At 39.5% G+C, this 25927-nt stretch overlaps 2 protein-coding genes across 2 annotated transcripts in view; both read left to right on the top strand.

Moving 5' to 3' along the window:
• The window catches only part of COL24A1 (collagen type XXIV alpha 1 chain), a 125307-nt gene extending 117384 nt beyond the window's left edge, over positions 1-7923 (top strand). The window contains exons 54-60 of the mRNA XM_040073273.1: positions 3169-3204; positions 3300-3326; positions 3494-3559; positions 4303-4471; positions 5156-5265; positions 6352-6567; positions 7025-7923. Coding sequence (XP_039929207.1) covers positions 3169-3204; positions 3300-3326; positions 3494-3559; positions 4303-4471; positions 5156-5265; positions 6352-6567; positions 7025-7171 — 771 coding nt within the window. The 3' untranslated portion in view covers positions 7172-7923. The remainder of the gene's footprint in view (positions 1-3168; positions 3205-3299; positions 3327-3493; positions 3560-4302; positions 4472-5155; positions 5266-6351; positions 6568-7024) is intronic.
• Positions 7924-9253: 1330 nt separating this feature from the next.
• Positions 9254-25927, top strand: part of ZNHIT6 (zinc finger HIT-type containing 6) — a 32137-nt gene continuing 15463 nt past the window's right edge. Inside the window, exons 1-8 of the mRNA XM_040073069.1 lie at positions 9254-9774; positions 10980-11045; positions 11136-11242; positions 11327-11412; positions 12646-12749; positions 20515-20583; positions 21363-21443; positions 21947-22027. Of these exons, the coding sequence (XP_039929003.1) occupies positions 9254-9774; positions 10980-11045; positions 11136-11242; positions 11327-11412; positions 12646-12749; positions 20515-20583; positions 21363-21443; positions 21947-22027 (1115 nt within the window). The remainder of the gene's footprint in view (positions 9775-10979; positions 11046-11135; positions 11243-11326; positions 11413-12645; positions 12750-20514; positions 20584-21362; positions 21444-21946; positions 22028-25927) is intronic.

Below are 25927 nucleotides of genomic sequence, written 5' to 3'. Positions count from 1 at the left end.
AAGATTGGGATTTTGGCCTTTGAACTTCTGTTCAATCAAATGGAGTGATTAAAGAATTAAACAACACACTGAAACTAACTGGTTTAGTCTCTGCTTTTGGTTTTATGAACTGGGATTACACTTTTCTCACTTAAAGTCCAATGTGACCAGAGGTTAAATTAAGTAGATTTGTAAAAGTAATCCAGTACATTCCAGTAAAACATTTAGCTATTAACTTAGTTCATGAAAAGTGTAACTTAGCCTTATTTTTCTGCTCTGTAGCAGAAAGATGGAACATTAGTAAAATCCCTACTCTGTGCAGTACCATTATATTTTAAAGATTTGTAAAGATAATTGCTATAGCTCTCTGAAGTTTTAATTCATTTAAGAAATGTGATATTCCACAAAGTAGTCCATAAATAGCATTCAGTATTTACCTCTTTTTTTTTTTCTTTTTTTCTTCCCCCCCCCCCCCCCATGGGTTTTACTGGCAAGGAGACAGTGGATCAAGACAAATGACATTCTTTTGCAAAATACCTTTGGAACTCATTGGAAACAGTGCAGGTTTTTATTTTTAAAGCATTCAGTTCTATTTCAGAAACCACTATAAATTTGAACTGCTCTTGTCCCAAGACTTCTTGAGTCTTAAAATGGTGACACATGCCAAGAACATAGAACATTAACTGAAGCATTCAGTCATCTAAAAAATATACTGGAATGTCTCAGTCTCAGCATTCAGAACAAGGACATCTATTCATCTGAGAGCAGTAGTTACTTAGGGACAAACTGATGAAGACTTTGTACCTTTCATTGATTTGGTATTTGCAAATTTAAGTCCTGAACCAAGATAAACAAATATATCCTTACAATGTCAAATTTGTTTCTCAAGATTCTTTTTTGCACTTTCTCTTTCATTTTCTACTAAACATACTTGGCCAAGCATGATCAGACAGGCTTGTAATATATTTACATGAGACTGAAAGTATCCTGGAGGTGTCTAACAGCACCTCAGCACCTGACCTGATTAATTAAATGTGGAGTCAGCCTTCCCAGCTGGCATACAACAGTATAGCTCTGTGAAACCCAATTGATTTGCAACAGCTGAGGAACTACGGCAAAATAGCGAATGCATCTGCGTAAACTTGGATCAGTTTTGTAATAATGAATAGCAACAATATTTTATGCATATTTAATAACAATAGGATTTCAAAGAAAATTTCATGCTGGGCAATAATCAAACTCAGGAAAGTAAAGAAAGCTAGTTACTTGACACAGAATCCACATCTTTTATAAAGATGTTAATCATTAAATATCTGCTTAAAAGATGGCTTCCAGTCCCTTCTATAGCTGCAAGTGGATGAAACATAAATAAATAGGGTCAGGATGTATTGGTTGAAAAGCTCACAATGTTTACAATCCATGGTCCTTATCTTATTAAGGTCTTCTTGGTTAAGTATCAGAAAATCATCTATTTAAACATCCAGAAATTGCTTCAGTTTTGAATTTCCTCTATTCTCCAAAGAACACGTTCAACACGTGGTTCTTGCCTCAAAGCCATTTACAGTCCATCAGCATAGCCTTGCTTAGAGCTGGTGCTGGGAATTATATGATGGCCCCCACTTTGACATCCTTTATAATGCAGCACCTGAGCCCCTCTGGCATGGCCGGGGCAGGTGATGTGCAAACATACCTCAGTTGTGCAGCTGTCATTGGCACCCCTGGCAGATGCATTCCCTGGCACTACCACATGCTCTGCCTTAGGAGCTAAGAACTGATACATTTGCAGCCTCAGTGACTTGGGTACATTGCTCCTATCTTATTTGAGATACTTTTCAAAAAATGAACAATTAATATTAGAGTGAGTCTGGTCCTTCTTTAACCATTTCCAGCTACCCTTGCTTTTGGCAGCTTTAGCACAGCTCAAGTTCAGCAGTTGTAGCATGAAGTGACACACAGGTCTTGCTTGCTGTGAAATTTCACAGCAGAAGCACTTCTTACTACTATATCAAGTGATTTACAACTTAATTCCTACTTGACTACGTCAGTTTCACAACATTTGTCAGCATGACCGTGCCAATCAGATTATTTCTCTTTTGGCAGAGATTTAGTACTAGCGTGACCATACTGACGTATGAGGGCTTTTGCTGGAACAGCTTATTGTGCTCAAGTAATTGGTACAAGCAGCCCTGACAAAGGAATGTTCTGCTTAAATTGACTTAGCTGTGTTGAAAGGTTTTTAGTAATTTAAGGTGCAGATCTAACCCATGCCTTTCATTCCTTCTCTTTTTCTCTACTTAAGGCACTGCCAATTCTTTTCCTTGTCATCATTTGTGCCATTGTTTGTTACAACAGCTTCTAGAAGCTTTGAGTATATAGAGCTTGAGGATAAGAATCAAACAGAGACACAAGTGTCACTGCATATTAATTAATGTTCACAACCATTCAGCTTAATGTGAATAGTTGATTAAAGAAACAATAAATCCATCTGAATTGTTCTATTGGAAAGCTCCATATTCAATCCTAAGGCAGCCTAAAACGCAGGTTTCCATGCACTGGAGGTGCTGTAAGCTAGGGAAAAGCAGTTCCTTCTCCTCCTCTCCTCTGAAATCATCCTACACACTGTAAAAGGATGCCACTTACAATGAGAAAATAAGGACATAACTTCTTGAATAAAAAGGAAGTCTGCCATATCCCTGAAAAACAATGAACATAACATGTTCTGGCTGAAAACTGGCACTGCTGATAAATTAAACTGATAAAAGCCTGGCATATACTCATGGATTAAGGCAGATCAGTTAGTTCTTTGCAGTTACTGATAACACTATTTACAATGGTTTTGTGATTATTTACCCCTCCTAGTACTTACCTTGTCAGCATACATATAACACTGGCAAAATGTATAGCATATTATATATTAATACTTTCTGTGGCTTTTAATGTTCCCTTCATATCAGAAGTAATTGAAGAAGCAAGAAACCAGACAACACAGCAATTCCAGCATGAATATTCACATGTAAACGGAGCAGGGTACTTTAAAAATAGTAACTAATAATGTACAACTTTACCACAGCTGGTATTACACCTTCTTCCTTATACACATTGGGACATTTTTGTGACTTAATAAATACATAAATGTAAAGCCAGAGATTTTACTGTATAACCGCTGCATTCTATCTCCATTTCTTCTAGGGGCCTCAGGGACGGCAGGGCCAGCCTGGGCCACCTGTAAGTGCATAAAAAACTGTGCCTGTATTTTTCCATTCTGATTGCACTATATAAAGATGTGAAGCACCTAATATCTGTTTTTTCCCATTCTCCAGGGACCACCTGGACCACCAGGACCAAGGGTAAATTCTGTAACAACCCTGACCTACAATACAGTGCTTTATTGAAAGTGAAAATAACAGGTTCCTCTTCAAATGTACTGCTTGTTCCATTGCTCAAAGAATTTACCACCTGAACTTCTGGATATTCTTGTTCATCTTTTTATATTCTGAAATACCTGTTTTTTTAGAAACAACTGGATCTCAATGCTGCTGTTCAAGCCTTGTTTGAGTCAAATGCTGCTTTGCAGATGGAGGTATATATTTAAATGTGTTTACATTCTCATACAGGGAATGCAATTATAATTTTATTATTTGATCATATAACAGGGTTTCTTTTCAAAGACTTAGTTTAAATTAATAATGGATAGCAAGTAATTATAGAATGCAATGAAACATGCTAGGATTTATAGGCTATAGTTGAAATGAAATTACGAGAAGCAGTGAGACTTCTACCTCTTGTCATGATTGATAGTAATGTAAATTACAGACTGTCACACATAGAGGACTGTATCTGTTCAGGCACAGTCCACAGTACCGGTATTTAGGCTTTGATCAAAAAAAGAATATTGACATATATGTGTCTGGTTGCAAGAAAATCCCTTATATTTGTGAAGTCAAATAAATTTGCATATACTTTTTAGGTTAAGCCTTAGATTTCACTATTTAAAATCTAAACCCCCTAAGTTTACTTTAAAAGTGCACCATTTTTTTTCTTTCTTTCCTTGTGTCCATATTTTTATGTCAATATATCATAATGACAAATTTGCATGACCTGAACCTGCCTTAATGCCACTGCTCTGACAGTTTTAATAAAGTGTCCTAATTTTTTTATTGGGACATGTTACCCTTACTTTGTTTTACGTGGTTGATTGCATTCATATAAACACCTTGATTCTCTCTGGCTATTCAGTGGCCATTTGACATTTGACTCTTTACTGCATATACTGTTGTTGTGAAACTTCTTTGTGGTAACACATTTGCTAATGGCCCTTGGCAGAAATACCAGAATACTGAAGTAACTTTACTAGATCACAGTACAGAGATTTTCAAAACGCTCCACTACCTTAGCAATTTACTGCACAGCATCAAGAACCCTCTTGGCACACGGGATAACCCAGCACGCATCTGCAGGGATTTGCTTAATTGTGAACGTAAAGTGTCAGATGGTAAGTGTCCACTTTCACACAAGTACCTTTAAAAGGTGTTGCTTTCTACAGTAAAATTCTGATCTGATAGATTTAATGTTTTTATCTTTCTTTTATGGTATTCTTTTGCGGTGTGCCTGTCACAACTAGATTTATTTAATCTTTAAGATGAAATTTCTGAATTTTAAAGGTGGAAGTATGTAGCTATCTAATACTATATAAATATTAGACAGATTATATCTATCAGCAAACAGATGTATCCAGAAAATTTGAAACTGTAAGTTTGTGATCCGAAGTTTTCCAAGTATTTGTAGCTAATTTTGCAATGAATTTTGTGTGGATCAGATTCTAGATTCCTAATGAGAAAATTGCATACCATACATTACCACTGTCAGATACACTGACAGTCGTCGTATCTCAGAAGTTCCTGAATCAATATTTCAAATAAAAAACTCCTCCTATTTAAAGCTGTAATGTCAGTGTAATTGTAATCAGAAGTGATTTATTATGGTAATTTTTCTTAGTATCTGTTATTAGTATAATTTTAATAGTGAAAACATTTTCATGTTCCTTTTCTTTTATTTCCTTGTGAAGATATGGTGATAATATATGTAGTATTTGCCAAGAAGTATGAATATTTTAGCAAATTGCATAGTAGTAATTATATTGGGGTTTTATTTTCTGTCTGGAATTTTATACTAATAGGAAAATACTGGATTGACCCAAATATTGGATGTCCTTCTGATGCCATTGAAGTTTTCTGCAACTTCACCGCAGGTGGTCAGACATGTTTAACACCACTGTCTGTGACAAAGGTATGCATTGCTTCCAGAGACACTGTGTCTGCGCTTGAACTCTAAACAAATGCATGCTTTTTTACTTAACTCATTAAAAGTTTCAGGGGAGCGTTATTGTGCATCTTTGTGGAAGGACATGTGACATATTCTGGTACAGAAGTTACAGATTTTCTGGAGACCAGATATGTTAGTAATTCTCATTGTGCTCATCTACTCACCTATGCTGACAAAATTACTTTTTGCTTTACACTTTTTTATATAAGGCATAAAACCAATGCTTCTAAGCTCCATTAATACCTCATCACTCAGGGCACCTAAGCATAGAGATGCTGAGGTTGTCACAATGGAAAGGATGGAAGTTACTACTGCTGTCCAACACTTAGGCACTTTTAAATGCCATTAGGGAGGGACTAATGTTTTTGTACATCATTAGTTCATGCTTCTCTTTATATGTAGTTCTTGAACTCTTGGGGATAGAAATTTTATATTTGTGAAGTTCTGGATATACGCTGTAGTCATTGAAGTGCTTCAGAAATACAGTGAAGTTCACATATGCATTCCTACATTTGGAAGATCCCTGAATATGAAATAGTCTTGGAGAAATCTGTCTTGAATAATGAGCTACTATATTTTCTGTCTAAAATCAAAATATACTTATGAACTTTTGCATTTGTAATGGACTATCAGTATTGCCAGAACCTGTGATCTAAGAAGACTAAACAGCTGAGTGATGTGGCTTCAGTCAAAACACTGCTGCTGATAATATCTTTGAATCATGAAAGAATTCGTTTCAGTTTCCTTATTTAAAAATACTGTTTTCTGACCAGCTGTGCTTCAGCAATGTTGTAAGCATCAGCAGATGTTTATATTTGAGCTTTGACAATGTCCTATGAAAGATTCTGTTTATAGCAATGACTGTAATAGAAGCTAACATCTCCACTGAGGAATGCAAATCCTGCTCTTTGGCATTGACCCCAATGTATATAAACACGTATACATGCTCCCGTGCCTGAACACCACACACGTCCATGGCACTTTGTGTTGCTGTGGCCATTCAGCACAGGCCAGCTGTAAATCTAACAATGCTTTTCTCTCGGAATTTAGCTGGAGTTCGGTGTTGGAAAAGTGCAGATGAACTTCCTTCATTTACTGAGCTCAGAAGCAACCCACAGCATCACAGTCCATTGTCTAAACACACCGATATGGGGATTAAATAAAGCGGGTGGCCGGAAGACATCAGTTACCTTCAAAGGATGGAACGGTCAAATATTTAAAGCAAATACCCTACTTGAACCTAAAGTGCTTCTGGATGAATGCATGGTAAATACCTTTTAGCACCACATTATTAAAGCAATGCTGCAAATAAATAACAACCATTTAGATTCACATCCCTTAAAGCTTGCTTCTTTAAGTAGCTCTGCATATGCCAGTCTTTAGATACTGAATTCACCATCTCTTCAAGGGTAAAAGCAATTGCAGTGATATAGCATATCTATACTTGCTGTTTGCATTGTGTCTCATGTGTTTTGGGACGCTGGAGAGACATCAGCACAGAAAGAGGGAGGTCCTCCAGGAAAATTTAGAAGCACATACCATCAAAATGAAAATTCAGTCTTCAGAAATGGCATTTGTTAAGTCACACAGTTTCTTTAGGAACTGCTGAGAGAAGAAATGTTTGTGTGTACTACTTCTCTTTCACTCTGTAAGCACAACTTTCATTTCTGTTTTGAAGCTCATCTTTTACATGACTCTAATATTCTTCTCCTGTGTGTTTCAGATTGAAGATGGCAGCTGGCGTAAGACACAGTTCTTTTTTCACACTCAGGACACAAATCAGCTTCCAGTTGTTCAAGTTCACGCACTTCCTCACCTCAAACCAGGACAGCAGCACTTCATAGAAAGTGGCTCCGTGTGCTTCCTTTAAGATTCCTGTCCTAGGTTTCTTGGTGCATCAACAAGGAGTTGCTGCATAGATTGAATACAAAAGTATGATGCATTGCAGGCAAAATTACTAGGAAACTGAAGAATCATTTCAAGTGTTGTTGGTTAAAGAACCTCAGAAAGGAAAAGTCTTCCTCCTAAGGAGAAATGGCATTGATAAATAAAGAAAGAAAAGACTAAAGCGATTTTCTTAAAGTATTTAAAAATAAATTTCTTGGTGCTTTCTTGCATAATTTTCTGGAATGGAGTATCTGAACATGGACTTTTTCAGGACGTCAGGTGTTCTTAGCATTCTTTTTAACAGCACTGCACAAAAACCATCCTGAGGAGAGCTGGAGACATATGATACTAAAGAGCAATACCTGCTAACGCTCCTAAATGTGCAATAGCTTTTATATGAAAAGTGAATCAAGCCACAGTGCAGTACAGTAAGCCTTCTTTTCTTAAGCATTGTTTTATTCCAGTCCTTCGTGGACACACACATCTGAACAGATGGCACACTACCTCTTCTGTGTTTCATGTCCATGTTGCCTTGGTGCTCTTCATAACACAGGCTGCTAGTGGCCTTACCAGAGATGGAGTCCCTTTTTATCTTTCAGACTGTATGTGCTGGTTGCATCAGGATACATTTCTGTTGTAAAGATACCTATTTTAAACTGTTGGTCACATACTTCACATAATGAAAACATTATTTATGTGGATTTCTTGTTTAAAACATTTTTGTGTACTATTTTGGAAATGGTGTATAAGGCAGCATATTGTACATGATGCATATAGTCAGAACAGTTTGCGTTACAGCCATTGTAAAAATCGTTGTAAGAAGAGCTACCTAAAGTAGTTTTGACTTTTAAATTCTGTATTTCAGTTAACATCGCTAATGCTGAAGCCATCTTAAGATGATATATTCTGTATATATTTTGTAACTTCTGAAAAAAATCTACTACAGCGTGTCTTCTGAATGGCTGCTGTTAAATTATAATCAGCATTTCATCCTCTTTGAAATTCCATTTTTTTGCAAAATTTATTAGATCATTTTGGATTTTTAAAACTAAGTCTGAAATGTTCATTGAAGTTTTTTGGGTTTGTTTGGTTTTTTGGGGGGTTTTGTTTTGTTGTGGGGTTTTTTTGTTTGTTTTGTTTTGGGTTTTGTTTTGGTGGGTTTTTTGGTTGGTTGGTTGGTTGGTTTTTTTTTTTTTTTGTAGTTGTTGTTTTGTGGGCTTTTTTTTGTTTTGTTTTTGTTTTGTAAAAAATAAGAGTTTTACCATTAGGAAAAGCACTCTTTAAATTGATATGCCTCATCTATTATCAATTCAAAGTGTGCTCAGGAGTACATGGCAAGGTGACACTGGACTGTATTTGAGGGAGCCCAGGAGTTTTCGAACAACGTGTCTGTCGTCATCTGCACGAAACCACACCACCAAAATATAATAAAATAAGCTTCCAAGCTATCTCTTTGTCTTTTACTATTCTGTTTCATAGTGCATAGGTCATTCTTAGAAATGGTGAAAATCCCTGAGAAGGGCACTTTCCTTAGGTGGCCGTGCCTGTCTTCCCAAGAGGAAATATGCTCTGTGCCATGGAATACTGCCAGAGGGACAATGTTTGCTTTTACAAAATAATGTACATGCACATCTCATCTTACATTTTGTATCAAAGCATCATTTTTGACCACTTGGAGAAAAATCTGATAAAACGAAAAGCAAAGATTACAGAAAGATGACAAAATATCTCACTTTTTGCATTTTCAAGATCAATACAGTGACATTATGATTTGACATTTGCTCTTAGTTTGGCTTCGGAGGTGATGTTTTGGCAAATGTTTGGGGCTATTCCGTAAGATTATAATTTTTTAGAAAATGTCTGCTTCGTGTACATTTTTATTCCTCTCATTGCCCTATTTTTGGGAGTTCTTCATCTCCGAAATTACCTATTTTAAAAGCAAGGAGTCTTATAAGGCTGCTCGGATGTGAGTATGTGCATTTCTGTAGTTGAGGCAAAACCGCACATCCCACGCAGACAGCGGGGACGGCGGCCTGGTGCGGCGGGACACGGGCAGTAAGGAGCGATGTCCGGGGGCGTCGCGCCGCGGGGCTGTCCGTTTGGCAGCGTGCCGCTCGGCGTGCGGCGCACGGCGCGGTTTGGGAAGCCCCCTGCGCTCCGGGAAGCCTCCGGCGCCCTGGAAAGCCGCCGGTGCCCTGGAAAGCCTCCGGCCCCCTGGAAAGGCTCCGGCCCCCTGGAAAGGCGCCGGTGCCCTGGAAAGGCTCCGGCCCCCTGGAAAGGCTCCGGCCCCCCGGGAAGGCTCCGGCGCCCTGGAAAGGCTCCGGCCCCCTGGAAAGGCTCCGGCCCCCTGGAAAGGCTCCGGTGCCCTGGAAAGGCTCCGGCCCCCTGGAAAGGCTCCGGCCCCCTGGAAAGGCTCCCTGGCCGGCCGGGGACGCCTCGTGCGGCTGCGCCGGGGCTCGCGGCCGCCAGGCGGCGCTGCAGAGGCCGCGCGTGCCCCGTGAGGCCCCGCGGCGCGGCCATGGCGGAGCGGGACGGGCCGGGCGGCGCCGGGCGGCCGGCGGGCGGCGGGAAGATGGCCCTGCACAGGTACGGCACGGCGGCGGCCGCGGCCCGTGGGCCCCGGGAGCGCCTTCCCCGGGGCTCGGCGGGCGGCCCGGTGCCCCGCTGCTCCCGCGCGGGTGGGGCCCGCTCCCTCTGCCGCCCGGGGCCGCCGGGCAGAGCATCGCTGGAGCGGTGACGGGCAGCGGCCGCTGCGGAGATCCTGCGGGGCAGGGAAGGGGGATCCCTGTTCAGAGTAACTCCCCGTTTCTGGTTTGCGGTGTTTGGAACCCTTTTTTCCCGATTCATAAAGTGGCTTTGTGCTGCTAACTCACGGAGTTCGTCAGGCGATGGTATTGCGGGGCTTGTCCTTCAGGCCCTCACTACCAGCAAGCAGCGAGCACGTGGTGGGGAAAGAGAAATGGGTTAGAGCTGACTTTTATACCTTCGTAGTTGAAAATGCTGCGTTTGTGCTATTCTTGAAAACTTTACTGATGTGGGGGAAAATGTTTTTTCTCTTTTCTATTTGTCAGATTTAAAATAAGAGTGACCATTATTTCAGTTGACGTTTTTCCTGAGAATGGGAGAAACAGCTGTTCTAACAGCCTAGTTAAGAACGTATGGTCGTATTTTTAGAGGACTTTAATTTTTCACTGATATTTATTTATTAGTTATGTTGATAAGCCTTACATATTGTGCCTGAAAGGTTCCGTGACTTTGGAGTTTGCACTGCTGACAGCCAGAAGTTGTTTGGCTGACCATGTTGCCATGCTCTTTTTGTTCCAGTGAAAAAATGGGATACATTGTTCAGGGTTTCGTGAGAATCTTTGAAATTTATTTTCTGGCTGCCTACAACTGGGAGTACTATAAGCCAGCATGATATAATGCGCATTACATGTGATGCCAAAGGGGAAAAGCACTGATACAACCAGGCCCCAAAACATAAACTGATACAGGCTTGCTGTGTTTCCAGCTCTGTAGTTAGCATGTGGGGTTTTTTTTCCTTCAGGTGTCTCCAGTGTTTTAATGTGGGTGGTTTTGGAGATACTCCCTGTAGCTTGTGTTGTTTTGTCTTTCATAATCCAGGGTATTTGTATTTTCTCTTTCTCCTTTCAAGGTGCACGTACAATAGCTTTTCCTGAAAATGCTGATGAATGGCTTGGCTTAGTGCCTGGTTTTTGAGTAGGCACTTTTATAGGCCAATCAGGTGCAAAAATGCTGCCTTATTGAGAAGTGGTTTTTATTTCTTTCAGGTGTGAAACTTGCAGCAAGGAAGCAGCTAAGTACAGATGTCCACGGTGCATGAAATACTCATGCAGGTATCTGTTACCTAAACTAAATAGATTTAATTATTTTCCATCCATGTGCTGAATATGTTAATTTTTCTCTTTTTTTTTTTGTCATTTCAGCCTGTTATGTGTGAAGAAACATAAGCTTGCACTGAGCTGTAATGGAGTCAGGGATAAAACAGCGTTTGTCTCTGTAAATGAATTTACTGACTTGAACCTTCTGAGTGGTAAGAACATAAGTTATGTGTTCTAAAACTCCCTGCTTTTACTAGGCTGGCACTACATTTTTCTTTGTTCTATTTAACCTTCAGATTATCGTTTCCTGGAAGATGTAGGAAGGACAGCTGATGCTGCTGCTCGGCGTTGTATTGTGCATAGTCCAGCAACAAAAAGACTTGTAAGTTTTTGATTCTCCTTTTGCTCTGTTGGAATTAGGGTTGGCTATCTTTGAATTCCCATTGAGGTAGTCCCAATCCAGATTCCAGAGCTGGTACCGCTCTCATGAAGGTACAAATGACCCTGAATTTTAGAGCCAGAAATCAAAAGAGGTCTCTAGGTTTATGCAGCAGTAGTATTGATGGCTACATCCAGTTGCTTGGAAGAAAAGGTCACTAACAATTGTTAAAATTTATGCATGGCCGCTGTTGCTGTTGGATGATAGATGTATGCTAAGGAATGTTTCCTTACACCTCCACAACTTCTGGTTTTTTAAGTACACATTTCCCAGGTGTGGATTTATTGGTTGCCTAAAAGTTGTTATGTGGTTCCTTATATACAAAATGAAGACAGCTGGAGCTCTTCAAAGACTAAATCTAAGCAAGAGTGACATAAAAGCCAGCCTTCTAAGGGAGAAGGGGTTTTTGCTGAAGCTGAGCAACCAAACACACTCCCCAAACTAAAAACAATGAACGAGCAAACAAAACCCAAAAAAGCCCAACCGACCCGTACTCCAAAATACTTTGACTCATTGATAAATCACAAGAAGATATCAGGGCCATTTTTTTCCCCCAGATTGTGAAGATATCTTGAAATATAGCTCTAAACTCAGGACTCACACTGATGGCAGAATAAATTCAGAAGACTCCGCCTTCCTCTCTGGCTGGAATCATATTCCCTGTGTGTGTGTATTTAGCAGCACGATGTCCTGAAGATGTGTGCTGAAGATAGTGAGACACTGCATGGGAGGCAGTTTTAGGGGTGTGGTACTGGGCATGTTGATGGGATGATGCCCTTAGTGCTGCCTTCGAATCAGAATTTGGCAGGGGCTGCAGTGGTGCTTGTGTATCCATTTTGGTCAGTGGATAGGGTTGTAACCCAAAAAGCATCCTCCTGGTGGTATTGCACCCACAGTGGTCACATTATGACTTTCATGGTATGTTAAAGAACTTTTACTGTGAGGAGGTCATTGGCATTGGTTCTTTTTAACAGTAAAAAAACTTGCAAAAATGTTTCAGAGAGTTTCCAGGCTTACTTTTTTTTTTCCATACAAGATGGTTTTTAAAAATTCAGAGTATTTCATTAAATATGGGCTTTATTGTATTCTCATAATTCCTGTCAGCTTTTTATTGTTTAATTTTTGGAGGGGTAATGTATTCAGGTTTTTTTAAAAAATGTTTTTATTTTTTGCTAGTTATACTGCTTGAGGAACAAAGCTCGAGGACGTAATATTGAGCTAAAAACACTTCCTATTGGATTTACAAAAAGAAGAGAAAATTCTACCACCTTCAATTCTGTGTGAGTCTTCAGATGGTTACAGTCAGCAATATTCTGTTTTTACTGAGCATATAATGATGAGAATTTGAGTTCATACCTATATGCTTGCTTTAAAATCTGTTAGATGCACCATTTTTTTTGCAAAAGCTGTTTAATATTTCATGCTTTAAGTTTTCATTTTCTTTAGGTTCTTTGAGCTTGGTTTAACAGCTTACATAATTCATGCTTTATTCTGAAAAATGCTGACACTGAGTAATGGTAGGAAGAATCAGTGCTGCTGTGGTCTTCTAATTAACACTTATTAACACAAGAGAATGCTTCTTTGGAGGTTTTATGACAGAGTATTGATGTAGAAAGCTTGCACAAATCTCTGTCTCTGAAAAGGATGACTTCAAATCTTAAGAAGTGCTTCAGTACCTGATAGCACTGTGATGTTTGATACAGCACAGCTTAGAGAGACAAGTGCTGATACAAATTCAGGAGGAACACTAAGGAAAATTTAAATATTTCTTCCTTTATCCACTCTGGGGTTTTTTCTCTGATTGTATTTTAAAGTATTTTCAGAGTAAAAATGAAAGAAATTACGAAGTATTTCATTGTGACAGGAATCAGGTCTACAGTTCAGCTCAGTGGTATACTGGGGTCAAATATGAATGCTCAAATATGAGCTTCTCACAGCGATGACATCCCTGATGGCTCCTTTACTTGTTTTGTTCATGGTCTCAGTTTTGGGGCCAGTTTGTGTTTTCAGGATGCATTTTTCCTCTGTTCTGGGAGCTGTGCACAGCGCAGTGTTGGTCTCTGGCTGGCCACCAGAGGTCTGTCTCTGACAGAGTAATAATAACCCACCTGGAAACTGCTCAGCACACCCACCTGGATCGTTTAGGCTGCTCTAGGGAAAAACACAGGCAGGTTTGGTTTTGCACATAGAGTAGATTTTAGCAGATTAGGCATCAAATAGATGTAGAAGTGTAACCTTTTAAAGTTACATATTCTGTTAGAGAAAACCTAGACAAAAGCAATGGAAATAAAAGAAATCTGAAGTATTTTCTCTTCCCTCTGCCCCAGATTTATGGGTCTCCTCTCAGAACAGACCAGGTCTGTCCCAGACCCTGCAGAGGTTGTCTCCCTCTGTACTGACTTCCCTGTCTTTGGCTGTATGCTCTACTTTATACAGATCCCTTTACTGGTCTCATGCTGGAAAAAGCATCTTGGGCTTAGAGCTGAGTTTCACTTCAGTGGTGAATTTCCGCAGTGCTACAGATGAAACAACATAAACACACTTAACAAGTACAGGGTAAGGAGCAGCCTTCAGGAGCAAGTGCAGGGAGCCCAGGAATGCTGGGGTCAGTAGCTAAGAGGACAGAAGGGGCACAGATACAGGGAGGTTTGACATCATTGGGAAGATCCTGGGCATGGTGCAGTGCTGTACTGACAAGACATTTGTCATTATGTACCATTTTGTTTTTACTCTAGAAAGCCTTTTTGGGTACACGCTGAAGTGTGAGCTTGTGTTGGGGACAAATTAAACTTTGAGCAAATTATGCTTTCATGTGTTTTGTGGTACTTTTTAACAGAAAGTTAAAAAGTTTTAACAGAAGCAGATTTAAAAACTAAGGGAATATGAGACAAGGAAGGTGACTTCTTGGCAAATAGGCATGGAAATATTTCACAGGCTTTCTGGTAGAATGCCTTACTGGTTGGTGTCATTCATAAAGTCCTGGGGAACTTGTGTTGCTGTGAAATGGTAGCTTCTCTGAGACTTTTACATCCCACCAGAAAGGCCTTGATAACATTCTCTGTCCTGAAGAGCATAGGAAGTAACTTTCCTTTTCTTGTAAATTCTGTCCAAGGGTATGGAATGTGCTCAGTGATCATTACACGAAGGATATATTTCCTCTCTATTGCTGCTACTGTTATTTACTCAGCAGTGGGCTGGTGAATTCAGTGATGCAGATTATCATCTGGTTTTTGGTTTGGTGGGGTTTTTTTGATTTTGGATTGTTTAGTTTGTATTTTTAATTGGCATGTACTGCCTACTCTCTTTAAATAGGTTCTAAAGAATCAAGTTTGGTCAAACCCGTGATTATCAGGCATTCAGTACCTGTGTCATGGGACTTTGTGACACCCATAACATAATGTTGAATATCACATTGAAATGAGGTAAAGCTGTGCAAGTAGTCATATATATGAGCTTAGCATCTGACAGTGCTCAGGGTCTGGTGTGTCCCTTCTCATGCTGCTTGTCATTCGAGATTTGTAGGCAGGTTGCTCCAGAGGGTGGAGGCTGGAAGCTGCTCAACATCTGTGTGTGGAAAACTGAGAACAGGCTTCTCCCATGTCCTCTTGACACTATCCCTGTGAGCCAAGCTGTTGGGCAGTACAAGGCAGAAGTGAGAGTAGTCCAAAACTAGGAAGTACAAGATGTATTCTTGTGTCATCCCCTGCCTGTGCCAGTGCTGGAGGACAGATCAGTGTTGTTTCAATGTGTTAACCAGACTCTTCATTTCCTGGATCCCATGAATTTGTTTGCTAAATCCGATGTTGTGAAGGCGTAAGTGCCGAAGCTGGGCAACGCATGGGTTAGGCTGATGTGTAATATTGAGTATCTAGGTAATGGAGGGTCATAAGAAAGCAGTGTCTGAGTGCAAAGTGTAAACTCATGGTGCATCTGATTTCCTAGTCATAAATTATTTTTAAAGTGCTGCCTCACCTTACATTTCCTGTGGTGCCCTTATTTTCAGTAGAGCTGAGAGTTTCCCACTGGACACATTCTGCCATGGAGTTGATGGGGTGAATTGCCGGGGTAGCCGGCCTCGGGAAAGGGGTGAAGGATGAGGCCAGGCAGAAACCAAGGGCAGGAGCACCAACAGGGAAGCTCCAGCCAGCAGGTTAAATGGGAAGAGGGGAATGAGCTTGCAAGTCTGTAGCTCCTGTTCCCTGGCAGGAGACCATGTAGTGAGACACTGAAATGGGGCAGTGCAGTTCCCTGAGCTCTGCAGCTTGAACTGCCCTGCTCCAGCCCTCGCTGCTCCTTGCACTGTCATAGACAGCTTCCTCCGTGCCCCATCCACAGCATATCTCCCAGACAAAATCCTTTTTACCTCTCCTCCCCACCAAGAGGGGCCAGAGGGCTGCAAACCTCCCTTGTAGCAGGCATGCTTGCAGCCTGGGAGCATTTGGTCAGAGCATATGTGGGAGAAGGAGGAAGTTTTTACATTACCTCTCCTCTTCGATGTAATGGTGAGAAAAAAATGCACTGTGGAGATTTGGGATTAGCATAATTTAGGAGATCATTAGTGTTACACTTTGAGGTACACCTGGAAGTTGTAAAATGTCAGCTATAATCCTTAACTAGGTAGAGATAATTAAAATTACTGTTTGAAGTGTTGATTTTGAGAATATAGCAAGGCGTTTTCTGAGCTGAGTTTTGACTTAATATTACACCGCTGGAGGTGTTAAACTTGAATTTAGTTATTTCTTAGTACATAGGTTTGCTTGCTTTCTTGGACCCATGAAGAAGAAAATTAAGTTGCTAATGGAAGTTGAGGAAGGCAATATTATCCAAAACTATAAGCTGAATGCCCAGTACTTCAGTTGAACTTCAGGGCATTCTGAGAGAGTACTGGGTATTGGCAGATGAAAGGATAACTGGTCTGTTATTAAACTTCATGTCCTTTAATCACTTTTATGAATTCAAAATGAAAAAGGCAGGAAATACTACAGTAATTGTGTTTTGATGTAAGATACCTGTATACTAATATTTTAAGAATACTAGTTAGTAAATTGAAACAAAACCATCCATGAATCACTATCTTGGACAGGCTGGCAGTGAAATACTTCTGTAGATCGAGACCTGCAGTCTTAAAATGTGATGGATTTGGAATTTTTGTCAATAAATATTTTAGTTTGCATACATATATACTCACACATTTAAAAACACCTTCTAAACACATTTAAAACATTCTAGGCAAAACTGAGAGGAAATGCTGAGAGGAAGCCTAGGTAAGAAAGTTAAGCTTTATGAGATATTTCATGTATTTTTAAAGAAATGCATAAACATTAGACACTTGTGGAAATCTACCAAGGCATTTATTTAACAGGTATGTCCCAGTCCCGAATCCTATGTAGATCAGTCCTTTAATTCCCAGTAGCTCTACTGTCTACAGTCAGTTTTTTGAGCATCTTCTCAGGTACTGCAGTAACTGTAAAGGTAGAGAAAATTTTTACAGTTTTTCTGAGAGCCAGCTAGAGGAGACAGCCACTTTGTATATACTGCTGCTGTCTTTATAGCATCAGAAGTAAAAATGTTTCTATTATTGCTGTGAAAAATTTTTAAATCATCTACATGTAGTTCTAGGAGAACTACAGTTGATGACAAAGTAAGTTTTTGGAAGTTTTAGGAGAAATGGAAGGTAGATAGTTACTTCTTGTAGAACCGTAGTTGTGAAACACCCTGTGCAGTTCTGAATGTATTTTGCATCTACGTCTCATGCAGGGAGTGGTGCTTGGCTCCCCTTTTCCCTCTGATCCATTTCCATGCTTCTGAAGCAGCCAGGATAGGAGATGAAACCAAGCAGTGCAGGGCTGGGCTATGATGCTGCTTTTACTGACATCACTGATGTGCTTGTGCTTCACCCTCTGCTGTTTGGTAGTTTCATACTCAGTACCTTGGTATCCAAAAAAACAGGGCACTGTTGGAGGGGCATTACATGGCAAAAGAGTGGCATGAAATGCTTAATGGAGTGAGCTGTTACTCAAATGCAGATGACTTATTCAATTAGGCATTTTCATTTAGAAAATGAACGTACTACATGTCCGTTGCATTTGAGGGAAATACTACCCTGGTGAGCCATAATGGGAAATGAAGTCAGTGGGATCTGGAGCCAGGATATCTAACTTTGATCAGAACTTGTTGTGAAACAGCTTTGATAGCATCTGCAGTTGACATCAAATTCTCTGGGCACCTATCAGTGTTGGTGAGGGATGCTTCACTTTAATAACAGGCACCCAGCAGGTTGTTTTCCAAGACTTTATTGTACAGTGAAGAGTATGAGGCTGTTCCAACCTTTTTTACTTGCCTGCTTCTGTCCTATTCTTAAACTGTCTTGCCTCTTTCTGCTTGCCATTTACTTCCAGGCAAGAGTACTTTGAAGAGAAATGAAGTCATTAATTGCCAGTTATGGTATTAGTTTGCTGAGAAAAAAAAAAATCAACATTTCTGGTTTTTCAGAGTGGAACTTTTTGATGCGAAACGAGCTTTTTAACTTCAGCTTCCCTGATTCACAGGACATTCTGTGCACTATTCCATAGACTGGATTGTGCCTGGAAGGGGGAGGGAGGGCGGAAGTCTGAGAAGAATCCTCTTAAGCTGATTTTACAGCTGCAGGGATGAACTGAGTCTGCCTCAGTGAGCCCACAGGGAATCAGTCTTGCATGTGAAATGGGGATGTGCTGTGTGACAGCCGTTTGTACAGACACATGAAGAGAGTTCCTAGCAACAGGTAGATAGCTAGAAGTTCTTTTTTGAGCACTTCTTTTTCAAGTGACTGTGTTAGAGCCAGTCCTTTGGGCTCTCATGCTTTGGTTGTCTTGATTTAAAGATGGAAGTATCACGGAAAGGGTTGGTCATTTAGAATAGATAAACATGGCCTGTTTGGAAAAATAGTGGAAGATGGTAAGTTAAATGAAAACAAGCTAGCAAGTCTCATGTTAGTTAATAACATAGAACAAAAACCTCATCTGAACAGTCCTTATAAACATTTTAATAAATGTGCCCATCATAAGCTTTCCTTCAGCTAATGGTGGTGACCCTATTTCTGTATCTAAAGCTTACTGACTTTTACTAGTCTCCCTGGGAAAGTGCTTTGACATAACACCGTTCCATGTGAAATGGCAGAGAGGAATCACAAGCTAATTGCAATGGAACTGAACTGCTTACATAACCCTATTGATATTCTAGTGTGCTATGTGTAAGGTAGCATTGGTGCTTCCTTCAGCTGCCAAGATAAGAATTGCAAAATCTTGTTTTATTTAACCTTGCAAAAAACTCCCAAAATACCACAATGGTTTTGAGTTATTTCAGAACTTTTTGCAGTTTGGTAGTTTAAGACTGTCATACCAGTATGCAAAATAGCATAAAATTTATGGGCCCAAGTACTACGCTAGCTTCTGGTTATATACATGCTATATGAGTAATAATGTTTTCGATGTTTTCCTCCAGCTCTGGTCATACAATCTTCTTACCTCTTCCAGACCTGATGTTCTCTAATTCCACTTTCTCATTCAAGACATTCTCATTCTCCATTTTAACAAACATGAGCAGAGAGAAGGGAGGAATCACAAGGCATACAGCACAACTCTGCTGAGGCACACATTGCTTTGGGGACCATGGGCTTCATTAATTTGTTTTATTCTAGTTATTACTTTCTTGGAGCTGGGGTTCCCGCTTGCTCTTTTTTTGGTAAATACTAATGCATCTGATTTTACTTATACTCCAGAAAGTATAGTTCAGCTGTAAAGTTCACTTTTCTCCTAGGAACAACTAGGTAAGGGAATTACTTACTTGATAAGTTCACTTTATAAAAAGTGCTTGCATTTAAAAATTGTTATTACAGTTAATTGATCCTAGCAGCTAAGTTTACTATTTTGCTAGTGGATGCACGTACACTCCTCTCTGTAGCCAGCTAGAACCTGCTGGATAGTGTTTCGTTTGCCTGATAAACAAATTAAACAACATGTTGGAACAACACTGTGTTTACTTTTTATTGTAGACCAGAATCTTTGCATAAGTGAGGGTGATTAGCCTGGATGCAATGATTCATTGGTCTTAAGTAATGTTTTAAAAAGTAGTTAAAAAAGGTACTGTTGGATGTCCCTGTGCTTCACAGGTGTTTGAGCTGAGTTCTAAATCTTTCCTGTTTGTCATGAGTGTGAATTTCTGAACCAGAGCAAAAGACCAGGAACCTACCTTTTAGATTGTGCTTTCTCTTAGGGAATTCTTTTAGAAAAGTTTCTTCAGGTTTTCTTCAAATGAGCAAAAAAGCAACTAGAGGACTGCCTGATGTAGCAAAGTATTCTCTAGAAGTGCTGCCTAAGATGTTTCTGCTCTCGAGCTATGCTTCAGTAGCTTCTGTTCTCAGGTATTATGCTAGCTGGAAAGGGAAGGTGGGTCTTAAAAATAACAACTAACATAGAGACAAAAGGAATGTGACATCACTTTGTCTCTAGCATAAGTTTTACTATCTTTCTGTAAAATGTTTGTTCTTTCTAACTTCTCTTATCCATGTTATGCCAGAAGGCAACTTCCTTCCCTGGCCATGACACATTTTCTATTGAGGCCATCATGGCTGGAAAAAGTTGAGTCCCCTGTGTTCTCTAGTACCTGGCCTGAGCTGGGACTCTGGCTATTATTGTTGCAGAGGTTTGGTAATCTGTCCTGCGTGATTTGCCAAAAAGCAGTTTCTTTTTCTGCAATTAAAGGGCAGTTGGAGTATACTCACTTTAAAATGTGAAATATTGTTGATCAGTTAATTGGTGATATCCTTTTATATTTGTAAGGAACAGATTTTCCTCCCATGGGGACTTGAAATTTAGCAGGATGTGGGAGCGTTGCATCTTTCAAAGGACATCTCAGCTTCTCTGCATGTCCCTTTTACTCTTTGAAACCTCTCAAAATCTTAGCCATGTATTTTCTTCTGCACCTGTGCTGTAGATACAAAGCTTTATCATAGAAAAAAAAGGTAGTTGTTACCAAATAAGACTATGTATTTCTTTCTGTTTTCAGGGAGAACAAGTTCTACTGGCATTTGAAGCTCATATTTCCTCACTGTCATGCTGAATACACTTTAAAAGGGTACAGAGCTTTAAAAATTACTTTTATAAACTTTAAATTAATCTGCTGAAGTTGAACTGCATAATGTTTTGATCAGTTCTTACCAAGTTCTGTTATACAAGGTAAACTCAGGTATTAATTTTAGTCTTAAATAAAAGGGCATTTCAATCTAAAAAATGTTGAAAGTTGTGTTTTCTCTCTGAAAGCTAGCAGACTTTCCAAATCAGGCATAATGTTTGTTAGTCCTTTTTCCTATGTAAATAGAGAGCTTGTGTATTTGTAATAGTAGTACCCCTACACCTGACATACCCTCTTCTCATGGAGCAGATGTTCAGCAGGATTTGCCACCCCTCCTCACATGCACTCTGAGCTGACCTTCATGCAGGGTGAAATGGTTGCATTGCTTGCTTTGTAGGAAAGTCCACAAACACATTTTGAAACGACAAAAAAAATAAGCTTTTATTGACAAGTGTTTCTCCTTTTTTCCTAGCCTGAAGGGATTTGAGAATTATGTCCTTGTCTGCTTCTAGGGCCGCAGGAACAGCATGTTTCTTTTGCAGGGTTAGAAATTAGAGATATGCATCTGTTCACTCCTCGTGTGCCTGTGAAATCCCAGTGAAAGTGAGATAAAGCTGCCCATATCTGTGCAGTATTGATACACATTTATGATCCTCCCATAAACTACTCAGCTGTGCCACTGTAGCATGGTAATACACCGCTTCCTCCAGGTGACTCACAATAGGTATTTGTGTACATGATGAACGATGTCTCACATGCTTGATTTTTATCTTTGCTGAAAGGGTGCCTGATGATAAAACACTTGCTGATATCCTCAAGCCTTATATTGATCCAGTGGAGTCAGATCCTGTAGTTTGTCAAAGGTGTGTATTGAAATAACTTTGCTGCCTTGTGGATGGAATGCACTAATAAAAGGGAATGGTTCTGAATACGTGGCTTAAATTAGCTGTGCTATCAGAGTGCAGAGCTGAGTTCCCAGTCAGCTGTACATCCTTCATTCCTGTGATGAAAACCATCCTAACAATCACCGACCAACTAACCCTGGGGTACAGCCACCAAATTTAAGTCAGCAGAAGATTAAGAAATTGACTCACGGCATAAAGATCAAATAAAGCAATTGTAATTCTGAAAAGTGTAACCGTAATTAACCTCAGCGGAGGTGACAGTAAACCTTCAGATAGTTTGAAAAAGTGCTAATAATTACAACCCTCCTTTATAGAAAACACCTGATATGTAACAAATTATTGTTTTAATAAAAAAATACATTATTTTGGTGTTGACGTGCATAAGATATCCATCTCTTATGGATGACAAGAAGAAAAGTCATTGTACGTGATTTCTGGATCTTTGCTGCTTTTTTTTCCAGATTAAAAATCTATACAGCATCTCCTCAATCAGATGTACGAATTTTAATGAAAATAGAAAACAGGAACCGAAACTCTATCAGGTAAGGTGATTCTTCACTTTATGTGCTTACTAATTAAAAAAACCCAAGAAAATTTAACACTTTTCTTCAGTTGGAGATTACATCATCTCATGGATTAAACTTTAGTGAGTAATTACAAACAGTTATATGGCAAAAATGCTAATTCTTTTGTCTTTTAATGTGTCAGCGTTGACATTTCAGTGCAGTTATTGAGTGCGTGTACCTGTACCTAAGCTGCTTCAGCAACAGTCCATGTCAGTGTAACAGAACAGAGGTCTGTGTTCAAATGCTAAATAACTGTATTGACCCACAGAAATGCATACATCCATTTCTTTCTGGAAGTTCCTCTTCCAGTGGATATGTTAACCTCCCAGAGGAAGTTGAAGTGATAGTCAAGGAAAGTTATCTTTTTAAATCATTGCAGCAAAAATAATGTTTATCACAATCTATTTGAAATTACACATTTTTCTCAAAGTTTGTTGCTCGTCACTCTTCATGTTATTTCTGGGTGTGGGTTTTGTGTCTTCAGGATTCAGACTTGTGCAGAATTGTTCTCTTTGTTTTCAGAATAGACAATCTTGAACTTCAAAATTAAACTTCAAAGAAATATTTTTTGCTAGTATAAATACCATTCTGAACACTCCACCCTGTTGTCATTGTTACTGAAAATGATATGTATCAGCTTAGTATCATAATTTATTGTGGTTCACCAGTGATTCCTAGTTAGGCATCTGAAAGTACATTCTTGTCTTCAAATGTAACAAATGTAAATAATATACTTCCCTAAAATATGATACATTATTTCTAAGGGGGGAATAAGGGTATATTGTAAGAATTTCAGCTGTAACTTAGCTTTGAGTTTATGCTGGGGTTTTTTCCCAGTAATATTAAAAAATACGTAATACACTTTTCAATTCAAATTCAAGTGCTAACTCTTAATGATTTGGATTGCTTTTTTTTTCTCTTTGCAATCATTATTTGAAATATGGTTGTAACATTTGCCATTAGAATTGCTAGCTAGAAACCTGTTGTTTTTAATTGAATTTGAAGATACAGAGCCCTGGTTCTTATATGCAGGGAGAAAACATGAAAGGCCTTGGACTGCCCAGTACCCTGTGCCTGAGTGTTCTAAGCATGGGAGTAGTGAGTTCTCATTTGTGGACACTGAAATTGTGAGGGACCAGCTGTTTCAGCTGAATATTCAGGAGTCCATGGAGCCTGATGGGTTTCATGCCAGAGTACTGAAAGAGGTATGGGATGTTATGGCAAGACCCCTTTTGATCAAGTGTTTAAAGCCTTGGGGTCTGAGGAGGTCCCTGCTGACTGGATGTCATGTTTTAACCTAGCAGACAGCTAAACACAGCTCAGGCACTCATACACCACCTCACATCCCCAGGGGGATGGGGAAGAGATGCAGAAAGAAGAGATTAGAATTCTTGTGTTGAGATAAAGATAGTTTAATAGGACAAAAAAGGAAAGGATGAGAATGATAAAAGAATATACAAAACAAGTGATGCCCAGTGGAGCTGCTTACCATCCACTGACCAGTGTCCAGCCAATTCCCAAGCAGTTCCCAGCCAGTTTCACTTTTAATTTAATTTGCCTTTAATGTTGACCATGTGTGATGAATGGAATGGAATGGAATGGAATGGAATGGAATGGAATGGAATGGAATGGAATGGAATGGAATGGAATGGAATGGAATGGAATGGAATGGAATATCCCTTTGGCCAGTTGGGATCAGCTGTCCTTGCTGTGTTTTCTCCCAGCTGCTTGTGCCTTCCAGCCTACTTGCACGTGGGGTGGTGTGAGGAGCTGAAAAGACCTTGACAGTGTAGGCAGTGGTCTTTCACATTTCCTTTTTTAAGAAAGAAGGAAAAGTTGGGTTTTTTAACAGCTGTGTGGAAGGTTTGGGAAAGAAACCAGTTTATTATAGAAGCTGACTATCTCATGCTCCTTAGGGTTTTTTTGTTACTTAATCATTTGCCTCTTTTGAAGTATCTATAGTGTTTCCTTATGTCACAGATATGAGCAGAAATTCTTTTTCATTAAATTAAATTAAGCTAAATATTCTCAAATCTGAGACTCATCCGTATTCCCAGAATCAACCTATGTTGGTTGATAATGAGATTGGAGTAATTGGAATTTATTCCACTTAGTGAATGTAAAGTTTGAAGTACAGGAAAACCAGTAGAAAGTTAAAATAGATATGTATTTTGACTTGAGAACTGCAGTTCCTCACTTGGAAATTAGGTGAATCTCTTCATGTAAGTTGGTGGAGCAGGCCCAGCTGGGGCAGGGCAGACAGGTCAAGGAAACAGCATACTGAAAAAAAATTCCTCCTCTGAAAGGAAAGATCAAAGTTTGCTTGAAATGATGGGTCTGCTGTGTCAGCATAAAGTCACTTCTGTCGACATAAACTGTGTCTGTGCCAGCAGGCGCTCTCAGCACGGTTGTTGTGACAAAGACTCTGTGAGGGTATTCAGATTTTTACTGTAGTTGCACTACAGTTAAATAAGAGAGAATTTGTTTTGATTTCTTCTCCTTTTGGTTCCTTGCCACTAAGTTGATTGGAGATGATTAGCTACTACTCTATGGATCAATACCTGGAATTGCAGTGGAAGTACTTATGGTTGAAGCATGACCAGCTTGCTGCTTAGCAGTCTTCCCTGTGCATCAAAACCAGAGTGGAGACAGAGCTCCCTCACCTTTCTCTGTATGTTTCTTTAACTGCTGGTTTGTGTAGCCTTGAGTGCCACTGTCAGTGTAATTTCTCATCCTGTGCCTCCTCATTCTACGTGAGCTTAGGCTGCCTATTCCTGTATGGCAAAATGCTCTTCCATTACTTTGTGGGCAGACTGAAGGAGTAGGATTGGTGTAGGCTGCTCATACATGTAAGTCTACATGAATGTTTTGTTATCTACAGCTTCTGTGCCCACCAGAAAAATTTCTTCTCCACAAGCAGTAAATTATAGAAAAGTTGTAAGCATAGGTTACGTCGATTGTTGATTTTAAGCTTAGCAGAACCTTTTGGGAAAAAATCCTTTTCATAGTTACAATTTTGTATTATTGAGGAAGTGCATGTTTCAGGATTATGAAATGTTAGTCTTCTAGTTTTAAGATAAGTATGTTACAGAAGGATTTTAGTATTTCCTGCAATTGTTTATGAAACAGGAGTTTGTGGTTTAGTTTTGGCTGTTTGCTGTGTTTCACAGCAAATCATCCTTTTAGTTTCAAGGTCCTTTGTAGAATGCTTTAAATTTTTGGTGGTTTTTTTTTCTTTCTCCAGAAATATAAATTGACCATGAAGTACTGATCTCTACTTTCTCACAAGAGTTCTGTAGAACTGGAGAAAGCCACTGGTGTACAGATATCATGGATAGCTGCCAGACACGGTGCTTGCTTTCTTCTTGCTATGTGTCTTTTACCATCAGTGGTGACAGTTCTTAGAGAAGTTTATGATAAGTTCTAATTTCTGTCTTCTCTAATGCCTGCTTGTAAGAATTGCTTTCAGTATGAAGTGGTAGCACTCCACAGTTAATTGGGGTGACAAAAAGCATAATTTCTCCTCATGTCTTCTCAGCTTTACCTATCAGCTCGTGCTCTGTAACTCTTAGTTACACTTGGTTTATCTTCTTATTTGCTACACTTACTTTATGCAGAATCTTGTAAAGGAGGGTTTCAAAAAAAAAGCATTACATATCTCTTCTTTGTTTAAAACCTTTTGGTTTTAAAGGAAGTTTGGAAAAAATCTGCCTTTGAATGGATCAGAATAGTTTTCCATTTGGTACCGTTTGCTTCGATCACCAGTTGTGTAATATTTAGTTAGTATTGGTGTCCATTCTCTCCTTGGCTGTAACTATTCCAAGAAAGGTTTAACTTCTGCCTCTTGGATGGTTTTTATAGTCTACATTCTTTTAT

This window comes from Hirundo rustica, chromosome 9 (genome assembly GCF_015227805.2).
Source record: "Hirundo rustica isolate bHirRus1 chromosome 9, bHirRus1.pri.v3, whole genome shotgun sequence".
Lineage (NCBI taxonomy): Eukaryota > Metazoa > Chordata > Aves > Passeriformes > Hirundinidae > Hirundo > Hirundo rustica.
The sequence above is the reverse complement of the archived record's forward strand: the minus strand, read 5'-3'. Positions and strand labels throughout refer to the sequence as shown.